At 38.3% G+C, this 23029-nt stretch overlaps 1 protein-coding gene across 2 annotated transcripts; it reads right to left on the minus strand.

The window, feature by feature from the left end:
• Positions 1-1668: 1668 nt before the first annotated feature.
• On the minus strand, positions 1669-22816 carry LOC137295780 (RNA-binding protein FUS-like). Of its 2 annotated transcripts, none has more exons than XM_067827325.1 (17): positions 22658-22816; positions 20739-20778; positions 20132-20180; positions 18351-18510; positions 17060-17182; positions 15988-16398; positions 15130-15175; positions 9913-9956; positions 8039-8071; positions 7798-7904; positions 7451-7580; positions 4261-4338; positions 3861-3902; positions 3543-3603; positions 3202-3299; positions 2587-2767; positions 1669-1909 (listed from the first exon to the last, which is right to left on the minus strand). In XM_067827325.1, the coding sequence occupies exons 1-17, from the start codon at positions 22668-22670 to the stop codon at positions 1864-1866; spliced, it is 1662 nt and encodes a 553-aa protein (XP_067683426.1). In that variant the 5' UTR covers positions 22671-22816; the 3' UTR covers positions 1669-1863. The 2 variants fall into 2 exon arrangements, with proteins under 2 accessions (XP_067683426.1, XP_067683433.1); XM_067827332.1 differs by having other exon boundaries at positions 16186-16398; positions 22658-22785.
• Positions 22817-23029: the final 213 nt, after the last annotated feature.

A 23029-nucleotide genomic window follows, 5' to 3' on the forward strand; every position in this document is an offset into this window, starting at 1 on the left:
AAGTGTTGAGACCTTCTTTTTGTTGTCTTTTGTTCAAGAGATGTGACTTTGTTTGAAAATACCTGCACGAATTAAACGTCAACGCAGTTCCTTAATGAACGTACTTGTATTCTCCGGATATGAACCATATTGAACACCTCAAAGATCACTTGATTGTCAGACGAGACAATAATTGTTGCATCCATGGTGCCACCAGTCTCCTTTAATAACCGTCAGTTTTTCGTGAATGACAATGTCAGAATGAGTTCTCTAGCCGACATCATTCGCAGAACAGACCATTAAGACCATCAGACATCAGTGGAATATGTTGGGCACCAAGCGTACGATCAAACACAGGCAAACTGTTGCGCAAATGTGGTTGCGCAGCGTAGAGAAAATGACCAGTCTTCATATATGCGCGCGAAGCGAGCAAAGGTTGGCAACGCACCTCCCTCGCTTCAGTTCAAAAAGTATTTTTCATGTCAAAATGAAACATCGCATTTATCAAAGGTACACCCCAATTTCCTCACTAGGTTGTGCTGTCCGATTTCCAACCCCACAATTAATAATTACTCACGTGAAATGTTTTATTCAACATTTTGAGCACCACTCGTGGTATTCACTTCGTTCTTCGCCACCATTACCCCTGCCAGCTTCCGGCTCAACGGAGTGAAGGAACATGAATAAGCAGAAATTATAAAGATATACCATATTGCCTAATTTCATCACGATTCTGTTGGATTGCATTTGTCTAAAGTGTCGGCGTTATTGTCAGATTTATAGTAACATTTATTCTACAATAAACACACTTCTGGCGTAGTAGGCGTATGAAGCATGGGAGGTAACTCTTTATGTATTCCATACTGAATAATAACTTGTACCTTCACTGCTTTGAACCGGAAGCTGGCAGGGGTAATGGAGGCGAAGAATGATCTGATGTACCACGAGTGCCGCTTAAAATGTTGAATAAAACAAATTTCACGTGAGTCATTATTAAATATGGCGTTGGAAATCGGAGAGGAAATTGGAGTGTACCTTTGATGGTGTTGCGGCATTTTATTTTTACATGAAAAATATTTTTTGAACAGAAGCGAGGGAAGTGCATTGCCAACCTTTGCTCGCTTTGCTAACATTGTCATATTCTCTACGTTGCGAAACCCCACCTGTGCTACAGTTTTCCTGTGGATCAAGTGATCCTGTTCAAATTCTGAAGTAATAGTAATGGATGAGATGCTGCACGGGTTGGCTTTTCCAGTACTGATGTGGACGCCACAATCTATTCCAGATTTGAGTTAAAGATTGTTTTTAGTCATCGTGACCATAATCTCTGGCACAGAGGTTACTCATGTTTTGTATATACCTGTGCTAATAAGTAAATTGTTACCAAAATTCTGTTGTTGTGGTTTAATCAAAGCAAAATGTGTTGCAGTTACCAATTTGATATGGGGAATTAGGTTCTCAACACATACACATGTAGTGTCTCTGTACTTACACAATTTGATCAACAGCAACGTTTTGACTGCAAATCTGACCATGTCAATTCAGAACTGCAGATCCCCAATTTAATCTGTGAATTGAACCATCAATACTAGAACAATTAAGGTACAACTGTACACATATGTCCACGCACACCTAATGTCCCTCAGGTACCGTACACAGAACCACACACAGATCAAACACATTACAACAGTTTTTACTGTACAAATTTAATGACATTCATGTTACAACAAAGTCAATGGACAATGAAATGTTTTTTTCATGATCAAGCAAGACAAATAAACTGTCAAGAGTAAAAGGATGGATGATGAACACTTAAAATGAGATGATGGCTAAAATGCTTTTCATTGAAGATGGCTGTTCTAGCCAGCAAATGAGTAAACTGTTCTAGTATGGCTTCGGTCTTCGGTCACCACGGTCTCCTCTGTCCATTCTGAAAATGAAATGTATAATTAGTTTCGTTGTTTTGTTCCGTGAATACAGGGTGTGTGTGTGAGTTTAGTTTTACTCCACACTTAGCAATATTCAAGCTATATGGCAGCAGTCTGTAAGTAGTCAAGTCTGGACCAGACAATCCAGTGATCAACAACAAGAGCATCAATCTGCACAACTGGGAACTGATGATGTGTCAACCAAGTCAGCTAGTCTGACCACCTGATCCCGTTAGTCGCCTCTTACGACAAGCATAGTTGCTTTTTATGGCAAGCATGGGTTGCTGAAGGCCTATTCTACCCCGGGACCTTCATGGTCCAGTGAATACAGGAAATTCAATAGATCATAAATCATATCACAGTTAATGTCCAAAGTAAGCCAGTCTGTTACTGGCAAACTCTTAGTGCAAGCCCATAAGAATTATAACCTGCATTATGAAATACTGTTTACATCAATCATTTGTATATAACATGTTCTGTTTAGGATTACATCCTTTGAACATACAACTCTAAGAACCAGGCACAAAGCGTGCTGGCATTTTGGTGTAGGACAGTGGTTTGGTTTGTATCCCAGATGGGCACTAGAATATATATTACAATGAAAAAGACTAATCCCAAGCATAACATGTTACATCTCACAACTTTCTGAGTGGCATTGTGTATTCATTGTAATACTTACCTTCCGTCCCGACCTCCTCTGCCCCTGTCAGGCCCCCCTCGCATTCCACCCCGGAATCCACCTCGTCCCCGGTCAGGTCCTCCTCTGCCACCTCCAAATCCACCACCTCTGGGGCCTCCTCGGGGTCCACCTCGTCCACCTGGACCGCCACGGCCAAAACCACCACGACCACGTCCACGGCCTGGAAAGTTATCAACAAAATACTTCAGACAGTTCCAATCTCCTTGATTGACTTTCATAGCAAACTGTGAAAGAAATGGCTTCAACATGTGTGCATGTGCGTGCATGCCTGGTTTAACGTAACTTTCAGCAATATTGCACATACATCACTGTGGGGGACACCAGAAGGTTGCAACATGTTTCAGATGAGATTCAGCATACCAACATGAGCACATCATTCCTTATTTTATTCCCCAAATATGACACGTGCTATACATGTATCAAGTAGCATGTTATGGTAAGATCTGCATGGGGATCAAATCTCATACCTTAAGCTCCCTGTTTAGGAGCTCTGGTCTGTGTCCATTAGACTATGAATGCTACAGCATAAAAGCTAATAATTTCCCTGTCGGCTGAGAAACAATGTGAACTGGATATCTCTAATACAGTACATACCTCGATCATCATCGTCGTCTCCACCCATTCCTTCAGGTTTGGGAGTGTTACACAAGTTGCAGTTGTGTCTCCAGCCAAAGTTGTTGTTGCCACAGTCACTGAAACAGACAGGATGACAAATTGTCAAGCCATATCTGAAAGAATATACTCTATAGAAGAATCGCAACTGTACAAACTGACATCTGGTAGTGAAACAAGTAGCCATGTGCACTGTTGACACAAGCAGATCCATAACTGTATTCTTAAGTATGTCAGTAGTATTACAACTACTGGATCTTACAAATTTCGCGTGTTCAAAAGCACCATCTACAGAAAGCTTTGGCTACACACAAAATACGTACCTGTTGGGGCAGTCCCAGTCTCCCTGTCTGCCACCACCGCCACCTCCTCCCATGCCGCCACCTGAACAAATAAAGATACCATGTAAACTAACCTTCATTTTTATCAGAAACTGATTTTTGCATTTGGTGATATTTCATGCCTTATTATAAAAGAAAGAAGTGGCTCATTAAAAATACAGCCAATTAATTCCAGAAAGAGTAAGTAGATCTACTTTGTATGACAGTTGCTTGTCAAAATGCAGCACATTGCTTCTGGACATATCTAGAATTCAACACTGAACATCTTGAAATGATGAGAAATGATGAAACCCCACTTACCTCGGGGTCCTCCACGGCCACCTCCACGACCACCGCCCCCACCTACAAGCACATTGGCAAAATGGTGAACTGGGTGAAGTTTGACAACACTTTCCATTCAAAATAAATAAATGGACTTTGTTTGGTGTGTAACAAAAATATCACTGAGACAGATATCGCAGTGGTTGAGCGTCTAAGCAATTATGTATGCCATCATGCTGTATTATACAATCAACCCAGCTTTCATTCAACTACCAGATCCCTTTGGTCACTTAAGACCATCCTCATATTTGAAATACGTTGTTGCACAGACAAAATTAGAAATATATTTTTAAGGGCAACTGGGAACAGTTCATGTTATCAACTACACCAGTGGCACCAATTTATTATGGTAAAGGGCATACAAATAAAGATGCCATACCTCGTCCTCCACGACCAAAGTTTCCGACTGGCCTCTGGGCTAACTCCACACTGATGGTCTTTCCATTGAAATCTTTCTCTGAAACATCATTGTTGAAACTTTAGTATTACTCATAGTATAGACTACAACACAACTTCAACACAAAATCAGAAACATTCTTTTTCCATTTCATAACACAGATTTGCTTCCATCCAAAGATATTGTTCTGGACGATAAATATCCGGAACAATTTCATTTGACTTTTTTCTGGCTACAAAAATTATCAAATACACATTTAAGTTCTGATTGTATAGAGAATAAATAATTGCTCCATTTGTAGCTACAACATGTTTCATAGTTCATCAGAATCACAAACAAAGGGTTTATTATACGAGTAAGTAACATCCTGTGCACACAGCTGTGTAACTGATTGTTGCTGGGAAACTTTTAGCTCCTTGTAAGGGCAACTTTTTCTTAATTATCAGATTCATGTTCAAATGAAATAGGCCTGTTCTGGCTCAAGAGCTGCAACATCATGGTGGTGTCACGATATTTCATTTTGATATCCTAACATTCTCATTTCAGATACTGAGAACAGTAAATCAAACCCTTATGTTTTTAATCAGCAGGACCAAAAAGGCAGACATATAAAAAAGATGAATTTAATGGTATTTATTATTATCATATCTGTACTAGTTGTTTGTTGAACAGTTCCATCATTATTGATGTGTTTTCACATTAATTCCTAAGTGTTGCTAATAGTAGTTTCAAGGATCTAAATCAGTAGTTCGACCATAAAATTAGTAGTCAACTCCAGTCCATTTGAGTCAAAATCTCCCTAATAAAGTGCACTATAATGCAAACACAAATAATCATAAAGGACTCGAAACAAACACCAAAGTAAATAGGAAAAAAACAACAAATCTGCAGAATTTTGTCATAATATCTGCCAACAATATATACAAGTTGTTGAACAAATCATCATTATTTTCACTTGATACTGCAAGATTTGTGACATGGGTGTAACGACAGCTCAGGTAACTGCCAGGTAAGCAAGTGGCATTTGTGATGTTGATTTCATTGGTAGAGGATGGTATCACACTGTGCTTCTGAATCTAACATGGAGTCACTGCTGTCAGAGTCGGAGAGCACTCGTATAACAGGACTGATAGTCACCGGTAGCAAACCGCTTTGAAGTCAGTGCTGATGCTCCAAAGCATTTTCAACTTTCTCTAATGATTTTTTCCATGTGTCTTGTGAAATCTTAGCCATGCATTCATGGACTAGATTTTGAACGTCTGTAATTTTAAATGCTGTGTTATTCCGGGCCATGTCAGATTTGATGATACCCCAGATCAGTCCAATTGGGTTCAAATTGCAATAATAGGAGGCAAATGTAAGACATGACCATTGACCATGTCATTTCAGATACTGGTCAATTTTAAACACAGGTGCTCTTTCGTTGATTTTAATGATTCATTAAATTTTAATTTGTTGCGTTATGAGGAAATTGGTGCATTACGGTTTTCTAACCATGTTATGTCGGTCTTCCTTGAATTTGAAGTTATAGCTTTATAAAGCCTTGTCCATGACAATCAAGCTCGTTGATGTCAACATTGGTACCAGTTGTTTTTGTACCCATTCCATAAAAACCTGTCAATTCATTTTGGTGTGGTCATCTCGGTTGTCAATGGCTTCAGCCCTAAACACAAGAGAAAACCCAGGTAAGAATCCCACTGATTTAAAAACCTGCATGAAGTACTAGGAGTTGTACTCCTGTGCTCACTGGCAGTCTTCTGGAACATGCCTCTTCAGTGCTAGCAAACCAACTGTGTTTCTGCAGTGTGGCTTGCATTCATCCAAGTCTCATCCAGATAAACAGTCTCAAACCCCTCTTCCGTCTCTAGATGTATGGTGTGTAAATAATTACTTCACGTTTGCACAATATCTGATCTTTCACAAAACATCATGTCTCACTTCCCCGCTAACTTTGGTGTATCGAAATAAAACTTATGAAGCAATTTCGAAAGTTGGTACTTAGATATTGAGAGGGAATGTTGAGTTTCCATTTCTTTTTGCAATATGCATAATGATAAGTGTCTGTTCTAGCCATATGGACTTTGGATTGTGTTCTGGACAAAATGTTTTTGAAATGAATTAAGTTAAATTTTCATGGATTTTGATACACCAAGTCACAGGTCTGGTGACACAAGATACTTTAATTCCTCGAGCGGGAACAAGAATAAATGATTTCTTTTTATTATACACAACAAGTGTTATGGCATACTTAACTGGAACATATTGTAATAATTACGCCATGAGCATAAGGGGTGGCATCATTGTCATTTGCTGCTCTGGAACCCCAACAGCACAAGATGCACGTCTAAGACATTTATCAAGTGCATTAAATGGTCAGCCTCATTGAGTTTCAGACTTGAAGTCACAGACCTTGTAAATTAAAGCTTTAACATAAGCAGCAAACTTCATTGTGTGAAATGAATCCATCGCTTGATCAGTAGGCAGTAGGATAAACCGTCACTTGACAAATCTGCCTGTGCCGCACGCCTACTTGACTGTTACTTGAGCTGTTGCTACACACTTCTCACAAATCTTCCAGTATTGAATGATCAACTTTTATTATATTGTTGCAAAAATAACAAAATTCTGCAGAGTTCATGTTTTCCCTATTTACTTCGGCCTTAGTTGGATGAGTCTTTTACATTTTTAGTTAGAGTGCGCTTCATTGGGGAGATTTGACTCAAATGGACTGTAAATACTTGAAATCATGATGTAAGCAACTAAAAAATCCATTTCAAAGTTGACAAAATTTGTGGAAATTGTCTCATCAAGTCATTCTGAACCTGATTAATGTTTCAGATTTCTGATATACAATTCTGCTAAAAATGTTTGTTACTTGCAATAATTCCTTTTCAAATATGTCCTCAAATTTGATAAAGGAAACAGAAGTAAATTCTGAAAATGTACTTAGTCGACAAAACTGGTTTTGTCTATATATCCCAATTTTAGTAATCTTTCTTAAACCAGCATACTTTGTTAGACAAAATCTGCTGCGACTACTATCAAATTGTAGAGGTTGGCATCTCTGTTAATGTATCATGTGTTTCATGGCACTTGTATCAACACACTATTTACTGTAATACTGTTACAGCTCTAGGTAGCATGACAAGTACTATGAATCTTCAATACTTACTGTCAAACCAGTCAATGGCTGCCTTGGCTGTAGAAGGATCATCAAATGTGACAGTAGCCTCTCCTTTCGGTTTGCCAGTCACTTTATCTTTGTAGATCCACACTTTAGGCTTTCCTGTTCTCTTGTCAGTCTGGAGAACAATTAGTATTTAATAACACAGGTAAATGATATTGAGAGAGCTTTACCCAACTTTCAGCATCCGATAATGGTCTAAGTTTGTGCACTGATACAAATCTGTTTGCCAAGGTTTTGAATGGGACCTCAGCAAAGAAGATTATCTCTCCAAATCAGATTTGTTTTTCAGAAACGGCAGGCTCCAAGATGCTCATTATTAATTTCCTGCATACCTTGATAACACCGATGCTGCCAAAGTGTTGAACCAAGGCTTCCTCTACTACATCTTCTCCCATGCCAGCCACGAAGATTGTATCATGTTGCGTCTCCATCTCACGGTCTGAAGGAAATCATTTTCAACACAATTCAAACAGAATGACATTTATTTACCTGTCAACGACCTGTTAAACAACAACTACTACAGACCCAGATTTATAGGTTGATAATAAAGTTTGTGAAATTCTTAATACTTACCAGATCCATATCTGCCACCGCCACCTCCTCCACCTGCAGCGAGAGAGAAGAAACTTGGATGAGGACTCTGATGAAAAGAGTATGTTGCATCAACTAATGAAACAAGATACATAAACGCAGTGGAAAAAATGCAAAACCCATGGGAAGCCATATCCAGCATTTCTGAACCTCACTGTTCAACTTCACACGTAGCTTTCCCATCAGCTACTTTAACCATGGTTACCCAATGCCAAAAATCCGTTCATCTTCCAAAGTTTACTGCTACTTAAGGTAACGCTCTTTTTTCATAGAGACACAATCAGGCCAGCATATACAAGCTGATTCTAACTGGGACACATTATTCTGCCCACATGAATTCGGTACAAGCGAGGCAAACAAGGCAATGCACAATGTAGGGCAAGAACAGCAAAAAAAGATGAAAGTTATTAACCAGGTCCCTCTTCCACAAAGCGATCTCTAGCTATGTTTGTCACAAGTTATCAGAGTTATGATCGTCTTGATTAAAAGAACGCTTTGGGGAGCAGGTCCCTGCGTGCTGGATTTCATTGAGATGCCTTTGTTGCTAACCTTCAAGGCCACCATAGTTTGCACCACGCAGCAAACATGAATCTTGTGATATCTGTTAACTACCCTGCTTTGCCAAGTCTCAGGTGTTAATGTACCAACTCCTGCATACGAATTACTGTCGCAAGGTTGTAGAATATTTTTTTTGTTCTTTTCATATAGAGATCACACTGGACATGACATTTGTTGCAGAGGAACCCATTCGGTTCTGGATCTGTAACACTTCATTGGTAGACCTATTATTTTCAGCTCTTTACTAGTTTACCACACCATTCCAACAATTGAAATATGATGCATATTTCACATCAACCTCTTCAGTGTCAAGAACTACTTCATTTGTGTTCAAGCACACTCACACATTGGTGATCCCTAACCTCTCTCGGGGCAAACATTGCATATTCAAGATTTTTAGCTTTTCTTTGTTATAAGCTGTCTGTTTAACCACAGAGGATACACATATGCTTGTATTCAACCACTGCAGTGCACAAATACAGCAACTGTACACATTAGTATTTTCAGCTGGACTGGGTATTTGAGACAATAAAAGTGGCATATCTGTTTAACTCTCAATTGTTTACGCCTATGCTTTTGACCCAACTATGTAGTCACTCCCAGATACGGTTTCCTACATTCTGTTCAAACATAAAAGATTTTTTTGACACCTGGAGTCAATCATGGTTTGACCAAGCCAGTTTTTTCTGTTCTGTTATGTACACCAATCTGAATAGAGTTGAACATGTATACATATCATTGGTGTTCCCAATCATCTGTGTATTCATCCTGATAGCTGTCATAGAAAGCAGTGCCACAAATCAAGCAGCACACACATGACTTGTCTAATGTTTATATGCACTGTTGGGAGGATGCCATGAGACCATTAGTCATGTGTCCGACATTAATATCTGCAACAACTGGTCTTCGTCCAACATGTCATCACCAGAACTGATTTGTTCTGCACCCAAACAGGTCTGAATCACTACTCGGTCTCCTTTTCATTGGCATCTGATGTTCCCATACTGTTCTGGCACTTCCTACAACTGCTTCACAACTTGACCTTGATCCTTGGTTCCTCCACGAATATCTTCAATCTCTTGTGGTATCAGAATATTTGCCTCCTTGATTGAATGATTTAAGGCAACAGCATAGCAGTATACACTCTTTGATCACTCAGAATGAACAAAACAAGAAACACAAAAACATACAACAGGCAAGGTGGTTGAGTGTAACGCAAGGTGTCTCTTCCCACTACAGATTACTAGACAATAGAAAGTTGTGTGCCCAAAGCTGAGACAGCCCGGTCCTGGACTTACCACTACTATAACCACCTTTGTTGAACCCTCCTCGACTGCCGCCGCTGTGAACATTCATAGGTCAGACATTGTTAGACGGCACCTTCGGCAGCGTATTGATGCAGCATCGACAGTTATTAACCATCAAAGTAGGGTATAACCTTTAGATTTTCTTCAGCATTTTTGTAAAACCCAGTGGACAATTGCCACAGTACCATTGCTCTAAAAGCAATTTGTACTTTTTAAGTGTTGTTTTAGCCCCCTACCTAGCTGTGGCTCTGATATGTCACTGTACAAAAACCCACACACAATGGTGGATCAACATGTAACCATTTGTTTAGAAAAACTGAACATTGTTTGAACCAGTTCATGCCTAATTCGGTTAACTGGGGGTACACACCATGAACCAGTCTCCATGGAGACAACAATTAGATTTTCCACATCCTGCTATGGTAAAAATTGTTAGGTAACTACGAGACCTCAGAGGGCATATATAGTTCTGTGCTCACCATGATATTACAAGATTCAACCACAGTTTCAACCACTTGTAACCGTGTGATTGTCTGAAAACCTACCTGCAGACAATTTATATGATGAATGAACATTTTACGGAGAGAAATTTCTCCCCAAATCTCCATTCTATGAGATAATGTGACCAGGTGATGCTATCTTATGTGCAGCTGGACCAGCAATGGGATGTTCCGTGTCTGCATGGATGAACCAGCAACCAACAGCACATACCAGCAATCCAGTTTTTATAGTGTTAAGTATTGACTCACATTATCATTGACACCAGGAAATGAAAAAAGGGATTAAAAAGGATGCGAATTCCTATGTCCTACGCACAGAAAAATTAACTGGACGCAATAGAATTATCAGTGCATCCACAGAGATGTAGGAAAAGTCTAAATACTTTTGTAAATATTCCAGTCGGGTAGCAATAAGTTATCACATAGTTATTAGCTGGGTTACGTTACCATTTGCATATTTCATAACTGTAACAATAAATCTCTTGATCATGATACACATTAAAATAACAGTATTAATAATAGTCTTGAAGTGTCTGGACCCCCATTTTGTTGTCCAGGACCCCTGAAAATTATAAGCACAAGTCCCCTAGGACCTTCAAATACAGTTCAATCCCTGCTAAAAACTTCCAGTCCAGTGATCAACAGCATGAAGATCAATCTGCACAATTGACAACTGATGACATCAACCAACTCAGTGAGCCTGACCACTTGATCCCATTAGTTGTCTTTCATGGCAAACATGGGCTGCTGAAGGTCTAATGATGCTAGAACAAGCAAGCTGTTCTACATCTGCACATTATTCCTTGCATCAGGGCTTATGAATATATGATGTACATCCAGTCAAAACTACCCCTAAGAAGTGCAGACAAACTGTAATGATTTTTGTTTTTTTTCCCCACAAAATGAGCAAGTTACATTGGGCAATTACATGTAGTGTTACAGCATTTGGTTATTTAGTATCTAACCGTTGTTGGGGTAATGGCGATTTACTTTCAGTGTTTCATACAGCTATACAACTGATCTGAAGTTACCTCCTATCCAGCAACCCCTGTAGCTGGGAAGACAATACTCCACCAAAATTTTATAGGCAACATCAATCAAGTAGGTTTTTCATTTAACTTGACACATGCATCTAACTTGCAGTCATGGACAAGGCAAACCAATGACTGATATAATCAATGTCTCAAATTGATTGGTTATGATAAGCAACAGACAGAGTAATCAAGTAAATATGGTTTTATAGCACTCTTAGCAAGTCCATCAATATCATGATTGGGATATCAGCAATGGACTTCAATCCTGGTTTTGGTATAACCACTGTTACACCAAAGTACACTTTTAGGCATGCAGTCTGTCCGTGTTTATATTGTTCAAAACAATGCAAAATAGGTTTAAGTTCTTAGGATACTGGATTGAGCTTTTAAACTGTTAACAAGGGCTATTGTGTCCATTATCACAAATTAAATCATATCTTGACTGAGCTCAACTTGTTTCAAAACATCAATATGAAAGACATCATCTTCCACATTCTAACACTAAAAATTTTCTTGAAAACATGTTCAAAATGATGGGGAAAAAACTTCTTTGCTGTCTCTAACTAGACAAAATCAGAACGAAGGGGATTAACTCTAATTACCATGGGAATTAGTAAGTTAACAGTTCTTTCTGAAGGAACGTTTGTTCAATATTACTTCTGCCTTATGTGAAAAGAACATGGTACAAATGTGTTCCATTCATAAGAAGGAATGGACACAAAAAAGTCATGTCAAGAGCTTGAGGATAAAGTTTGGGGGGAGTTGCCTCATGAACATGTCCATCGGCTACTTCAAAAAGCACATGTTAAACATAAGCATAAATATATTGACCACCATATAAACATTTTTTCTCTGACCACAACACCCAGGTGATCTCTTGTAGAACCATCAAACACAACCAGTACAAGACAATCAGAGCCACAGTTACCAGTTTTTTAGGTTTATTTTTTGTTTGCATATTCAACCCTTTGAACTTTTAAAGATAACTCACTGGACAGGTGAAGTTTTATAGTTAGTTTATAGTTTGTGTTTGTACCAATTTCCACTTGGAATATTGTTTCAGAAAACTGTTTCACAATCTTTCAAAATACCAGTTTCCCAGGATCAACATTTTCACAAATTATGATTAGTATTTATATGTGAAACAATGACATTTATAAGCATTTCATTGAGAAACATACAAAAAAAATACATTCCATGGATCATCTTAAAACCAATCTAACATATGTCGGGGATAATCACTGGCATTTGCTCATACCGAGTCAAAGCAAGTTATCCCACAGTGACAATCTGAATGTTACCATGTACCATTAATTCAGGATTGTCAAAAACAGCTACAAAGTTTTTGTTTGGTTCAACTGTTAACCATACACCTGTTGACTTAAGACCAATGAACCAATTCACACAATGCACTCAATTCAACTCGAACCATTTGTTTGATGTTTTAACGGCACACTCAGCAATATTCCAGTTACGTTGTGACAGACTGCAAACTTTTAAAATCAGAACCAGGCGATCCACTGATCGACCTCGTGAGCATCTCTGTATGGACTTGGGATACAATACCTGTGAACATGACATCGTCCCATTAGTCGCTTCTTACAACAAACATGGGTTGCGGAAGACCAATTCTAACCCAGATCTTCAGTTTCAAATCCAACAAAAGCATATTTAATTTCTTTTACAATGCAGATTGTAACAAAGCCTATTTATCTGGACAATACAAATTCCAGTTCTTTAGCCTCTAAAATTTTATCTTCTGTTTATTTCAACCCTTGGCATGAAACATTCCAATGACAATCATTGAACTAGTTTATCAAAAAACGTCTGTACTTAAAAAAAAGGAACCCATTTGAGTTGTTTCTCTACATTTTTCTACTGTTACCATCTGCAGGAAACAGCTTTTGAATACATGGCTAAAAAACAAAAAGAGGCATTAGATACACATAATGAAATACCCTAACCTTCAGTTTTTAAGTTGTGACTGTTTTAAGCTGAGAAGTTCAAAAAGTTCAAATAAGACAACCAGGTGATTGACATCATGAGCATCAATTTATACATGTATGGTATTAAATACATCCACCTGTGTTGCATAAGACCAAGTTTAAAATGAGTACCATTCTCAAACCATCCGTAGGCCTGTGAACTTCTTAAGCCCATTCTTAACACATTGGCTATGATCAAAGTTGAGAATTCTTAGGGCTACAAACGCTTCGAGAATAAGGGCCCTGGCTCCTGACAACTGAGTTGTAGCTTATGAAAAACTCTTGTCACACAGAATGAAGCCCTCAAAATGCCTAAAGGTGCTGGTTTGATCATGATCCAAGCTCATAATTTTGGTCTATATAATCAATATCTTATTTACAAGTTCAGGTCATGTTTTCGTTATTTGCATGCATTTATAAAACCTAAAAGTTTCTTTTGCTTTAACACCCTGACTAAATTTTAGCAAATATATTAAGCTTACTCAGATGATACACTTACACCATCCTGTACATTCTCCTGTGATAAAAGATTTAACAGAGCAGTGCTTCATGGATTGTCGTATTTATGTTCAGCAAAATGACAGAGGTTTCAGGTCATTACAAGACCTTTACCACATGTGAAACCATGGCTCGTGGGTACGGTGCTGATAAACCTAGAAATACATTATACAGCCAAGACAGAGGTTGAACTTTACCCACCCGATGTTACGACAGTGTCGTAACTTACAGGACAGCTGTATAAAACAATAGATAAACTGCTCAATATCCAAATTGAAACAGCCATTCCACAATTAGTCAACACAAGTTGTAACCTTTGTTTACCTATATTTCTTGATTCAATAATTTTTTAACATTGTTTTCACACCTTTGTGTTCAGGAAACCAACATATTTCACAACCTCCTAAAATACCACACATGCCTAATTTTAACAAATATTTGTTCATGTTTCAGTTACCTATCTCACTCCACCCGCCCCTTGGCAGTAGAAGTCTTTTAGTTTAATTTAGTTTTAGTTTGTTTAATACCGTCTGTCCAGTGAGCACCATCAAAAGTACACCAGTGATTATCACCAAATAATTCACACTTTGATGTTTACAAACCTGCTAGAAACATTAAGAGAAACACAGAATCAAATCATAACCATTGTAACATTCAAGTCATGCGTTTCATTGGAAGTAAACCTTTAATATTAATGCCGACAAACCTCTTTTCAAAAGTTTTACTTTAACTTGTGTTTGTATATAGGTATGATCTTGTCTTTCTGCAGTTGCAGTTGCCCTTTACACTTCTAGAAATGATATGCCATCTCTGTACAAACCACATGGCAGCACCTCACAAACTGATGGTGTTTTCGAGCAGAAAACAAGGACTTGCAGGACTGCTTAGATTTTAATTACTACCAGGATTATGAACCATTTTGAAACACTCTGCAAACTCTTTTTGGTTCTAGGTTCTAATCATTCCATATGAAATAAACAAAAATTCATTCAATAGTAAAAATAAAAACAGCACAATATATTTTTCAGACTAAGCAAAAACTACCACTAATTATGAAGTTGAAACCAAACTTCTAAAAAAATTACCCTAAAGGCAACTACAATACCATTATCATCCTTAAGCATTCTGAAAGGTTTAAGCAATCCTGCAAATCCTATGAATCATACAATAAGGAAGACAAACGTTTCTTACCCATAACCTCCACCTCCTCGGCTACCACCATCTCTTCCTCCAGAACCTGAAGCACAAACACACTAGCATTACACAGCTGGCTGTGGCCATCAAACAACCTTCTGACAATGAAATGTGTGTCATTTCACATACATGTTATAACGTATTGTCAGTCACACTAGGTGAAATGCATTTTCCTTCAATAAAGCTTGTTTCCTACATTGCAAGACAGTTCTTTCACATTCCATGTTACTTTGAAACAAGCTCATGCATCATTTACTTTAACATTCAACATGGGATCAATTTGGGATCAATAAAAAAAATGTTTATGTAAAATAAAACTTCTTGGCAAGCACCATAATATATAATATATATGGATGACAATGAATATGAAGTTCAACAAATAACTAAGAATTTGAGGGTATTATCTCAATGGATTACAGCATGCAAAAAGCCAAAGAGATAACCATGTCCAGTTCATATATCCCACACACAGACTATCAAATACAGGACTTTCTGCGCACCAGGTAAAATCAGCTGGGCAGATAAAAAGGATAGAGCTTAAATGGAAAAAATGAAGATGCATACCGTAGGGGTAAATTAGTGATCACTGAACAAATTAACTCCAAAACACAAGCAAAAATATATTCATGTCATCTCCATCTTTGCCTTTCAAATGATCTGAAAGGTAGAGCATCCGATTCAAAGTTACTCAAATGTTGACAGTAATCTGAGAACCATTCGCTATTTTCTGATAGTCCTGTATTTGAACACTAGACACTACTACATTCACAGCAGTTATTGCCCCATGTAACCCATCCCCTCCCGAAACTGACCTTCCCATCAACAAACAAGTCTACTACACCACTATTAAATTACCTTGGTAACCACCTCCCTCTCGGCCCCCTCTTCCGGATCCATAACCTCCTTGTTGCTGGTACCCAGACTCGTTGCCATAACCACCTCCAGGTTGGCCCCCGTAACCCCCGGACGACTGGCCCCCATAACCCCCAGATTGCTGGCCCCCGTAACCCCCTGATGAAGGACCACCCCCGTAGCCCCCGGAAGACGGCTGACCTCCGTATCCCCCAGATGACTGGTCGCCGTATCCAGACTGGCTGCCATAGCCACCACTGCCACCACCACTGGATGACTGGCTTCCGTATCCCCCTCCTGATGAGCTACCATATCCTCCAGATGGCTGTGTGCTATAGCTTTGTTGACTACCACCATAGCCACCACTGGACTGTTGGTAGCTTGATGAAGCAGACTGGCCGCCCTGGCTATAACCTGAAATCACAACATTTGGTTATGCAACAAACAGCTTACCACAAGAACTTCTAAAACTGTACCTGGTCATTAAGGTTAAGAGAAACTGTCTGGGCTTTAGTTACATTGTTAGATTGAGAATGTCAACATAAAAGCCAGCATACAATACAATATTTCATCAGTCCTGAGACCTAAAATGGATGAACATCAGTACCAAACATTACCTGATTGCCAGGATCTGACACACTTGCATTACAAAGAATGGGCTTTTCAAGGGATTGTTTTGAGATTTTAGTTATGAGCTGAAACTTTATATCAAAGCATTTCTGGAGAAATCACAAAATTGAAGAATTCCAAGTTTTCAGTCTTATATTGCAATCAACAAAACTTTGACAATTACCAAGCTGACTTTGGATCTAACAAACTAGTCCTATGCATGTGTACTGTACCACGCTATCTGATGAAAACATCCAATCAACCAAATTGTACCTATTATGGTGTTTCCTATGAAATCAGTGTCAACCATAGCCTAGGGATGTGCCAACAGGGCTCACCTAAATGAGTTGGGTTATACACAACTTTGATCAATATTTCAGGAATTAGATATGTCAGCTCAATGTGGTTGGATTTTCTAAGAAAAGCATGTCTTGACACATTTAACACATTTGAAAAGTAACCCTACCAGACTGCGAATACGATGATGGTGCCTGTGAAGACTGCTGGCCATACCCAGAGCTTTCAGTTGACTGACCATAGCTGCTCTGACCGTATTGACCATAACTTCCACTTGGACTTGTGGGTTGTGCTTAGAAAAAAATCATTCGTACATCGTTAACAGACCAAAAAAGTCACACAAACATTTTCCGAAGATTCTATTATTTTGAGGCAAACAAAACAGCATGAATTGATACTGAACCAAAGAAGAAACACTGACAACAACTGAACAAGTTAAATTATGCAACTGCACAAATACCTTATACTTATTTCAGTTTAAGAAAATTAAAAAATTAGGTCAAACTGAAAATTTCCTAAGCTGACTTTAAAGTAAAGTGTGCACTCTAGATTTATGAGACTCACTTGTGTAATACTGAACACAAATTAATTATATATTATAATAAATTATAAGTAAAGCATGAACAGATGGCTTATCTATTTAATTATCACTGGCAACAACACCAAGTCCACATAAGTGTCAGAGCAATATATATAGCCCTATCCACCAGTATTGGTCAGTTAGGAAACACATGTGAAACCTTTGTGGCAAAATAAAGACATAATCTACTCTCACAATACTAAGTTATCTTCATAAAATTTGGGCTGATTCTAAATTATGCATCTACGTTATGTTATGCTGCTTCTAAATTATGGAAGGTGTTCTGTTAGTTAACCTATGCACATAAACATGTCACCGCTCACCAGTGTTGAGAAACACTCACTCCTTTCAGGTACTGGGGAGTATCTCCTCATAAATCTCAGATATTTACTTATTATCGATCAGTCTTTAGTCAATAATTATCAATCTTTATGAACTGTATCAATAGCCAGTGAACGAGTTCAGATATTTCCCACTTTTAGCAGCAGTGATTGCAGTAGGTTTTGTACGAGTGTGTACAAAAATAAAATTAATAACATGTAGTCCAAATGTTTACTCGTGAAATTTTCATTAGTCTTGTATAATTCCGAAAGTTATTTTCCCTCCCCAATATGTACAAGTTTTACCGTACTTTACGGTATTCAAGCAATACCACGGCATGAACAGCAGAAATGGGCTTAATACATTGAACCCAAGTGGGGGATTGACGTGATCAGCTAACCCTCTAACCACGAGGCTACCCAGCCGCTCTAATTGTTTACAGATTTGTGGGTCAAATAAAAAATGTTTTTGACATTCAAATATTCAAATCCTATGGAATTGCATGCAATGTATTTGTGAGATGTACACATTGTTTTTAATGTCTGTGTTTGATAAATACCTGATTGCTGTCCATATGCTGCTTGTCCATATCCAGCCTGTCCATATCCAGATTGTGTCTGTTGTCCATATCCGCTCTGGGGAGTAGTCGTCTGTGCAGGTGCTGCTGATTGGGAGTAGGACTGATCGTACCCACTGTAACTCTGTTGGCCGTAGCTAGCCTTTAACACAACCAGAATGAGGTGAATGGAGACATAAAAAGTACTTTTGTTTCTGACACAACGCACTGGGATGTTTTCATTACAAGATCACATGAACTTTTGATGGAACATACTGCTATATCCAGCAATGTCAAGTTGGACAGTATCACGACACAAGAAATAGAACATAAATGTTGGATATAGTATTAATAAAAAATCTGCCATTAATGGATAGTATATCATGGATACAATCTAAACCTAACTTATAACTGCTATATGAAACATTAAGAGAATATGAGAGTACAGAGAATGCATTTGTCAACCAAATGATTGTACAAGGGGTGATACAATTCAATCATGCATTCAGTTAATATTACCATATCCCTTCGTGAGTAACTCATTACCTGACAAAACAGACTAATTATAACATTCCATAAGTGTTTTCACACAAATTTGGGACTTATTTATCAAACCGAGCAATTCAGACGAGAATATATCTAACAAGACGGGACAATTGTAGTGTATGAAAGAAGGCCAATTCGACTGCCTGACACATGCTAGATTTCTCACTAATGGTCTAAATTTCAGCTAGTCAGTCTGATGGTCCGGTTTCTGATGCTCCATACATCTGAATAAACTCATCTTATTTTGGTGTCTGGTCTGGTTAATCGATTTGGGGTAAGTACTGTTTTGAAGTTAAAAACCCTCTGGTTGGGTTTTAGCTTATTTCATAGACAGACAATAATAAACCTTCTTATGCAAAATTTGACAAAAATGTTGCCATTGGTTTCTGCAGTGATACTTCAACATCAGTACTGGTAAACACATATAAGATGATCCACGACCTGACAAATGACCCCAATTTGCATACTTGGGAATGCCCCACAGAACGATACACTTGAAACAAGAGGGAGACAGGTTGTCTGATAAATATCGAGTTCATTTTCCCTGTGCATTTCACACATGAATTGTTATAGCACACTCGATTTGGGAACAGGTACAATCCCAACGAATTGAATTAACACAATATAATGGCGCAAATATGTTTAGGACCATCGATTCATTTCCCAAAGCAAATGACATTTTCCTGGGTTTTTTTAAAAACAAAATTGTTGAATATCTAAAATGCTTGTCAATGTCCCAATCATCTATTTGTCTTCGTCTTAACTAAAGGTTAGCGTGGAATATCAGTATCTTATGCCTGAAATTGCAGTCTCATCATTCGAAGGAATATGCGGTGTTGATTTCATGTCATGGTTAGCACGTATTGCATGTGCATAATCGTCAAACTACCTGTAGCAGCCAAGTGTACTCCCCCAATTCGTTGTACCGCCTCTCTTGTCACAAATGAGTTTAGTGCGCAGGATCATCTAATATGTGTCTAGCAGTAAACTGCTACTAAATTTGAATGACAACTATCACGATTTGAAACCATGAAAAACCCTAAAAGGGGTTGGGAATGTTCAATTATGATGTACTGGCAACAGGTTTAATTCCATAACTTGGGCTTGATACGTGACATACATGAAGTATCAACAAATTGAAATATTACCATTAAGTGTTCAGCATCCATCCTGTCAAACAGAATACCATAGAAAATCAACAGAATATCAGAAGCGACAGACCAGAGGATCTAACATACCTGTTGTCCATATGCACTTGTTTCTGAAGAACTGCCGTAGGCTGCATACCTAGAAAGTACATTAGTAAGCATGACAAGCTACCACTAAACATAAATAAGACACCAGCCTTCAGATTAATAATAACATTTGTAAATAAAGATGCATGCAGACTGTATACCTGATTTGAAAAATCAAATGTCACATTTGGAATTCAATTGTTCAAGTAAAAATGGGAAAACAAAACAATCTTGTTTACTGGGTCTATTACTGCCAAGTTACATACATCACTGACAACCACCTTCAGAAAGAATGTTTTTAAAATGTATTTGAATTTGAACATAAGTAGTTTAGTCACTCTTGAGTTTTTTGGGACCATACACAAAGATATGCTCATGCATACACTACAGTCATAACTTAATCAAGACATGTTCAGAATCTGAGATAATGATCTTAATTATTAAAGGGTTTTATTGTATTGAGACAAACTGAAAAAGCACCCTACCGTATTTGCAAGTGTCTTCTGTCTAGTGGCATAAAAAATATTTGCATTCGTTTAGGAATCAACATAAGAAGTGCCTGCTCAGTTTCTCCACAAATTAGAAACTGAACATCTCATACACAACTTACCCTGTCTGTGCTGCAGCCTGGGGTGGCGCGTAACTGTATGCTGTAACACAGAAACATTCGTCGAGTGAGCAGTTAAATAAGTTATTTGCTGAAAGAGTACGGGGATTTGGACACAGCTAAAATGAACCAATCTAACAACATGGTTTACATTTAGTCAAGTCATTTGAGAAGTAACTGAGGTCCCAAGAACAAAACACAAAGCTATTGCATTATCCAATAAGATGTGTACAATAGAAACCATGCAGAGAGTCAGCAACAGAGAAAGACTTCTGCCCATTTTCCCCCCTAAACTTCATACCTGCCAAGCCATATCACTGGAATATATATATTCTCATCTGATAAGGATTAGTTGTAACATGTTTCTTCTATTGTATCTGAACATACTGAAAGGAATATCAAACTCCCAAATATGCCACTCAAAATACTTGAAGAAATCCTTTTTTGCATGAAAAACAGGTTTCTACTTTGGCGTGAGCACTGGAAACACAGCTATTTGCAGTTTGAAACCATAAGTGGAAATTATCTAGTAGTCCACGTTCAAGTAATATACCATTGCCCGAAGTGAAAACTGACTTGACCCGCTCGCCAGGCGATGGGATTTTTTAAACACTGGTTACTGATCCATAACAGAAACCTGCACCACTTTTATCTAGCAGCAACACTGGATTTTTCCTACGTGTTGATAACATATGGTACTGTTTAAGTGAATGTGAAATTAACATCTTAAACCTTGGCACTAGTTACCCCAATTTACACAACAAATGCACTTATACTGGCGCCTCCTATTCTCGCGGTACTTACGAATATCAGATGAAAAACAAAGAATATAAACTGTTCTTTTCGTATGTATGCTTGTTGTTTTTAAATGAAGAGATCCCCACTCTAACATGTGCATCTATCAACTGCTTGATCCATCAGGTGTGTTATCCCACTTGAGCTTGATGAAAAACACGGTCGTACGCCGCTGAGTTTTTGAGGCGTCTCCTATTCTCGCGGCATAACGCTAAATTAACGTTATTAGGTGTAAGGAAGGGGAATCTTACTGGGAAGGGCGGAGGAAAGTTACGAATTTTCCAAGTTGGTTAAAACTCACGGATATTCGCTCCACTGCAAAAGTTTGATAATTCACAGACTTGGGACACTTCCTACTTACTGGTCAATGATGTAAACAACCGCTAAGTATCACACATCGGCGATCTCGGCAGAAAATGTGTTTACCGCGAGAATAGGAGACGGCTCTATAATTTGACAAATCACTCTGATTTCATAACCATGGAACTAACGGGGAATTAATTGTATGTTTCACAAAGATAAATAACAGTGCTACAATGCTGGAGACATGTTTGGAAATTCTGTGTCCCAAGGAAGTATTAATAATGTGTACAGAATTTCCATGCAGGTTCTGTTATAATGGTAGAAATGCAAGAAATAAATACGGTCGCTGAAGCCTTAACGAGAGAGGGTTAATAGTTTCTAAAGACGTCTGGGGTTTAGGGATTTGTTCTTTGACCTAAGCCAATACCTGAATGGCTCTTATACTCCAGATCGGTCTCCATTAGAACATGTTCTAAACACAACGGAGAAGCCATGGCAATTTGAATTCCTATGAAGACACCTCTTCAGCATTCCTGCATTTAGAGCCAAGCCAAAAAGTTCCAATGCAGGACTTAACTGGGGTTTTAAACTGGATTTATTAATGTGGTTACATCTCATTTATTAACCTGCACAGACTGGCAAGTTAGTTTGCTTTTGTTGTACGAGACGGAAGCCATGTTGCCAATATGGCGACAGCGTGGTTTGTTCAGAATTATGACGCACCCACTGCTGCAGAAGCACACACATATTTTCTAGATCCATCTTTGTTATTATCACACAGACAGAATATTTATCACTGACAAAATGCACAGAGTAATACTCACGAGCGTCTCCCATTGTTAGTTTGACTTGTAATACTCAGCCACAAGTCTCATGTAAATGATAATGAGCGTGCCTACAGAGCTGACCAAGGAAATAATATCTTGTTAGTCACGTGACCCAACATTAGACTCGGCTATTACCGACTCAGATCGTACATTTCCGCAGACCGACCTCCTGTGGCTACGCGCATGGCTCAACAATGAGTGGGTCCATGGTTAACGTCATGGGCAATATAATATATATATACACATATATATGAACAGAGTGACGAGAATACAGTTTGAAAATATATAACAAGTAGTTGCTGAAATAATTACACGACACCGATCTGAAAATACTATTGAAACATGTAGAAAATCCTTAGATGGCTATAG

The sequence above is a fragment of the Haliotis asinina genome, chromosome 1 (assembly GCF_037392515.1).
Source record: "Haliotis asinina isolate JCU_RB_2024 chromosome 1, JCU_Hal_asi_v2, whole genome shotgun sequence".
Classification (NCBI taxonomy): Eukaryota; Metazoa; Mollusca; class Gastropoda; order Lepetellida; family Haliotidae; genus Haliotis; species Haliotis asinina.

What these genes read in the sequence shown, in the direction of transcription:
- LOC137295780 (XM_067827325.1), bottom strand. An exon ending in CAAGTGCATATGGACAACAG is followed by an intron (nt 18,511 to 20,131) that starts GTATGTTAGATC and finishes GTTGTGTTAAAG; the next exon opens with GCTAGCTACGGCCAACAGAG. An exon ending in GACTGGGACTGCCCCAACAG is followed by an intron (nt 3,300 to 3,542) that starts GTACGTATTTTG and finishes TGTCTGTTTCAG; the next exon opens with TGACTGTGGCAACAACAACT.